We start from the raw sequence: 5,357 nt of genomic DNA, 5'->3' as shown, positions 1-5,357 counted from the left end.
AATAATTTCTTAAAATTAATAAATATAAATTATATCCCTAAAAATAATCAAAATCCTCTCCATCATTATTACTTTATCTAATTTTAAATTCATACTAAACAAATAATTTATTAAAAATTTACATATCAATAATAAATAGTTCAAAATTCATTTAAAAAATTAAAAAATATAATATTATAAATAATATTATTTCAATTTTATATTTATAATTATTTAAATAAAAACCCATGTAAATGTAATGACTAATTTGATACATAAATATTATAAGGAATTCATGTGAAGGAAATGACATCATTGACTCAAGTGATTACATACAAAAATTTATTGAAGCTTCAACCTAAATATATAAAGCTATGAAGCATTTGACAAACACATTTGATAGAGGTTAAAGCATAATTCTACAACCAAGGTGAATCATGGAGAGGAGTTATGACGCACTTGACTCCCAGATAATTTTTAAGAACATCGAGACCCTGCTCTCTACCGATCCCACTCATCTTGTACCCTCCAAACGGAGCGTCAGGAAAAAATGCGTAGTAGCAGTTAACCCAAATCACTCCTGCTCGAATAGATCTCGAAAGCCTATTGACTGTATCTATATTCTTCGACACAATTCCAGCAGCTAAACCATATATTGTTTTATTGCCCAGTTCTATGGCTTCTTCAATGGTCCTGCAAATATTATCGTGAAGTTGTAAAAAACAATTAAGTGTGACAGGAATCATAACAGAGAATAGATAGTGTAATTTAATAATTAATAATTTTTTTATTTAGATTTCAAACTTACGTAAACTTGAAAATGGACATGACTGGTCCAAATATTTCTTCTTTCCCAATCTTCATATCCTCCTGATACATCAACGCATAAAGAAATCCACCATAAAACACTAGGAAATTTTATTATCCATGTGTATCCCACATGCCTTTTCTCTCTATATATATATATATTAAACTATTGTCAAAGTAAAAATTTATGGCATCCAGCTGTATAGTGTTCAGTGAGAGAACCTGCACATGGGAGAAAATGGTTGGTTCAATGTAAAATCCTTTCTCACCCACGCGACTACCGCCTGTCAATAGTTTTGCTCCTTCTCGCTTCCCATGCTCAATGTATTCCAATATTTTCTCAAATTGTGTCTTGTCAATCTGCTCAGACAGGAAAGAATATTGACATGAATATTCAGCATACACATTTTTATAATTATAGTGCTTCTTTCTATTCAAATTGCGCCTTTTCAATCTACTTAGCGAAAATAATTGAAAGTTACATTGCTCATTTTCTAAGAAAAAAAAATTGAAAATTTAAAGGCAATAAAGGCAATATTCTCTAATTTGAAAATAAGAATCAAACAATTCACTCCTCTCCCAACAATCAGTTTCCTAAATATTTGTGGAATCTATAATCGACATAAATTCACCATTGCATAACTATACTACATTAAAGTTTCCCTGCAATTAAATATTCCTAAAGTCTACCATCAACATAAAGTTAATATTAGATAACTATATTCCTAAAGTCTACCATCAACATAAAGTTAATATTAGATAACTATACTGCAATAGGCTTAGTTAATATTATTAGATAACTATACTGCAATAGGCTTTCAGAGAGTATAGAATTCATTTGTGGAATTGCAATTTGAAATTTGAGAGGAAATGATGCCGAATTTCAACAAATATTGGTAACCCAGATTCTGATGAATACAGTTCTAAAAATGTCAGCCCCTTACAGAAAATTGCGGATATAATTGCACAGATCAACATAAACTTACCTGAGGACCATGGTCAACTTCTGGGTTGAAAGGATCGCCGACCACCTGTTTCTTCGCTCTTTCCACTACTCTCTTCACAAATTTATCGTGGATGCCCTCTTGAACATATATCCGGGATCCTGCGCAGCATACTTGTCCCTGCCATCCCAATGAAACAGTAATTGGTTTGATTAATGGAAGCGGACCTAATAACTGACTATGACTACGTCGTTGAGTTGTGCTTACACTGTTAAAAAATATGGCCGTGTGGGCAAGATTCACGGCCTCCTCAATATCAGCGTCATCCATGATAATCAACGGAGATTTTCCCCCGAGTTCAAGGGTTACAGGTTTCAAGTTGCTCTTGGCAGCGGCCACCATGATAACCCGACCTATATCAGTAGACCCTGTAAAGGCGACCTACACACAAACAAATACTTCTTTACCAATGCTTCCATGGTACCTTGATGCTAAGAAAGATAAATAAGAAACATGATTACCTTGTCAATATCCATATGGCTGCTTATTGCAGCACCAGCCGTTTCTCCAAAACCAGTTATCACATTAAGAACACCAGGTGGAAGCCCTGCCTGTGACAACAGCAAAGCATTGACACATTGGCATGAAAACTTCTTAGGGGATAAGAAATGATTTCTGACTTCAACGGTGAATAAAAATTACAGACACATATTGACTTACCTCCTTGGCCAGATGTGCACAATAAAGTGCGGTTAGAGGAGTTTGTTCTGCAGGTTTGATAACTATAGTGCATCCACAAGCCAAAGCTGGAGAGATTTTCATGAAAAACATGGCAAGTGGGAAGTTCCATGGTATAATCTGACCGACCACTCCAATAGGCTCATGCAAAGTATATGCCTGATATTGCCCTCCCATTTTTAATGTTTCCCCATGTATTTTATCAGCCGCTCCTGTACATGTCATGAAATTTATATATCGTAATCACATAGAAACCATTGTTAATTGCATTTCCAGAGCAGTGTAAGTCAATATAATATTTTTTTATTATTGGACAGTGGAGGTCCTGCGATGTTTATAATTGTGATAACTTAGAAGTTACAACATTGACAATGAACCATATTGACAAACCCTCGTTAACCTCCCACAGGATACATTTTGTTTTATTGGTACAAACTACACGAACAACACCTATTTCTTATGCTAAGGAATCAAGGTATAGATAAATATGTCATAAAAAGACAACAGTCCAGTGAGAACATTTACCTTTACCTGCTATTTAAAGGAATCAAGGTGGCATTCCAAACAAATAGGTTATATGAGATGTGATAATTATATAAATTATAATTTATTTTGAGAAATGATAAATTAAGATAGATAATTATATTATTGAGTCGAGAAGGTTATTCTACAACTCAATGTGATGTGTAAAGTTGTCATCAAAGTTGGGATTTTGCTCATATCAGCCAAAATAAAAAATTTAAAAATATGAAAAAAAAACTATACAAAACATTTAAATAATGTAAGCTCATAATAAAATTTGTATGTGAAAAAATTACATCCCTCTTATATTTAAGATAGATCTATGCCGGTAAATATACATGCCATAACATGATATTAAAACTAGAAATAGAAAAGAAACAATAATCCACAAACATATCATAACATGAAATTCAAACCCTATAACCAAAAAAATAACATAATCCATACAACAGAAAATTCCCTCTTAACACTTATCACAACCTACCACAAGATACACATAATATAATAGGAATTTTCAATATTATACCTACCCCAAGATACATATAAGACTCAAAATTCCTTAATGAGAGCTATTTTAAGCACGGGTATCACTGAGTATTGACTGTTCAGTACCTGCATAGTATCTGAGAGTCTGGATACACCCCGGCAAATCGACAGCACGAGCATGGGTGAGTGGTTTTCCATTATCTAGGGTTTCAAGAGCTGCTAGTTCATCTATATGCTGCTCTACCAAATCAGCGTACTTATTCAGAAAGCGACCCCTTTCCTACACACAAAAAAAGGAGATTCTTCATCAGATCCAAATCACAAGGCAAAAACACAAGGGAATCTATTTATGCACCAGGGTCTAAAAACTGATATTACATAGCCAGACATTCGAGGCCAAGGTCCCTTATCAAAAGCCTCCCGGGCGGCCTTCACAGCCAAATTCACATCCTCCTTGTCACCTTCTGCGACGCACGTTATCAAATCTCCTGTTCGAGGATCCAAAGTTTCAAAAGTATTCCCTGCACCACCAACACCTTACACCCATTAATCCACAGAAATTTCGGCTCATCCTTGCATCGAGTATTAATCCACAGAAACGCAAAGCTCAGAATATTTTAGCATTCAAGTTTGGAAACAGTGGTTAATCATGCTTCAGTTTATGTATTTTTACATAGTTTATATATAGAAATATAAATTGGAAAATAGTGGAAATTTTGGTGTGACATTAAAATTTTGCAGAAATTTTGGAAAATTTGAGTTACAGTTATCAAATTTTGGGATTTTAGGTGCCTAAGAAATTTTTGAGAGTGCTGAATCTATTTCCACCATAAAAAATCAAATTCAAACATTCTTATGATAGTATTTTTTGAAAAAAAAAAATCTAGAAATTCTAGTAAAAAGTAATTTTCCAGAAGAATGTGTGGCCATGGAAGACAAGGCCTTTATATCTATAACCAAAAATAAAACAGCAAAAACTCTAAATATTTCAACTTACTCACTAGCATTGTTTAAAAAAACTACAATTTAACTAAAATTGCTAATTTCTTCAAAAAATTCAACTATAAGAATGTTTAAATTTATAAATCATTTTTGATATTAGAAATGAATTCAGTACCATTACCACAAAATTATAATACAGTAACAATTATAATAGAGATTTAATAAAAGTAGCACGAAATTTTATCAAAATCATACAACAATTTCTACTATTTTCTCAACATACTTACACTACCTAAGTTATATCCAAAAATAAATCAACGAAACCCAATATTTTAAAATAACATATAAATACCTGAAATTGCATCCACAAATTTTCCATCAATGAAAAGTTTGGTGAATTTGACAGACACGATATGGTCCGGATCGGTACCATTACCTACCCCATTATCTAAGCCGGCCATTCTTTCACGCAACTCCAATTTCTTGAATCCTTCAAGACTGCACACCATTCGTTATAATTAGAAAGGGTTAACATTGAAACAGATCCATGCGAAACGCCATGCACCCAAAACCAAGAAAGTTGAAAAGCAAATGAAATTGAAAGAATTCCATTATAAGCAATACCTTCAAGTGAGGAATCTCAGACAGCGTAATCAACATATTGATATCCTATTTATAGGAATCTAATGACTGAGTGACAGAGCCGAGAATCTCTCTAGGTGAGGGGCACAGACACGTCAACTCTGTACGTGGGAGTGATGCACACATTCTCAATTTTACCGCCGTTACATTCCAATTATCTCACCAGCAAAAACTGGTAAACGCACTCCTTTTACCTCCGTTACTTTACAACGGAAACTCTTATTTTAGCTTACGTCCGTTACCTTCCGTTCACACGACTAGAAACTGTTGAATGTCATGTGTGATTAAAATTAACTC

General features: G+C 33.6%; 1 protein-coding gene across 1 annotated transcript; it reads right to left on the bottom strand.

The window, feature by feature from the left end:
* Positions 1–271: 271 nt before the first annotated feature.
* Positions 272–4,939, bottom strand: LOC149205730 (aldehyde dehydrogenase family 2 member C4-like). The gene is made up of 10 exons (XM_089393541.1): positions 4,771–4,939; positions 3,855–3,997; positions 3,603–3,756; positions 2,451–2,680; positions 2,252–2,341; positions 1,998–2,171; positions 1,773–1,910; positions 1,009–1,146; positions 788–849; positions 272–672 (listed from the first exon to the last, which is right to left on the bottom strand). Exons 1-10 carry the CDS (start codon positions 4,925–4,927, stop codon positions 399–401), a joined length of 1,560 nt encoding a protein of 519 aa, XP_089249667.1. The 5' UTR covers positions 4,928–4,939; the 3' UTR covers positions 272–398.
* Positions 4,940–5,357: the final 418 nt, after the last annotated feature.

This window comes from Pinus tabuliformis, chromosome 1_2, assembly GCF_031772625.1.
Source record: "Pinus tabuliformis cultivar Carrire ecotype Pingquan chromosome 1_2, CPIR1, whole genome shotgun sequence".
In the NCBI taxonomy this organism is placed as follows: domain Eukaryota; kingdom Viridiplantae; phylum Streptophyta; class Pinopsida; order Pinales; family Pinaceae; genus Pinus; species Pinus tabuliformis.
The sequence above is the reverse complement of the archived record's forward strand: the minus strand, read 5'-3'. Positions and strand labels throughout refer to the sequence as shown.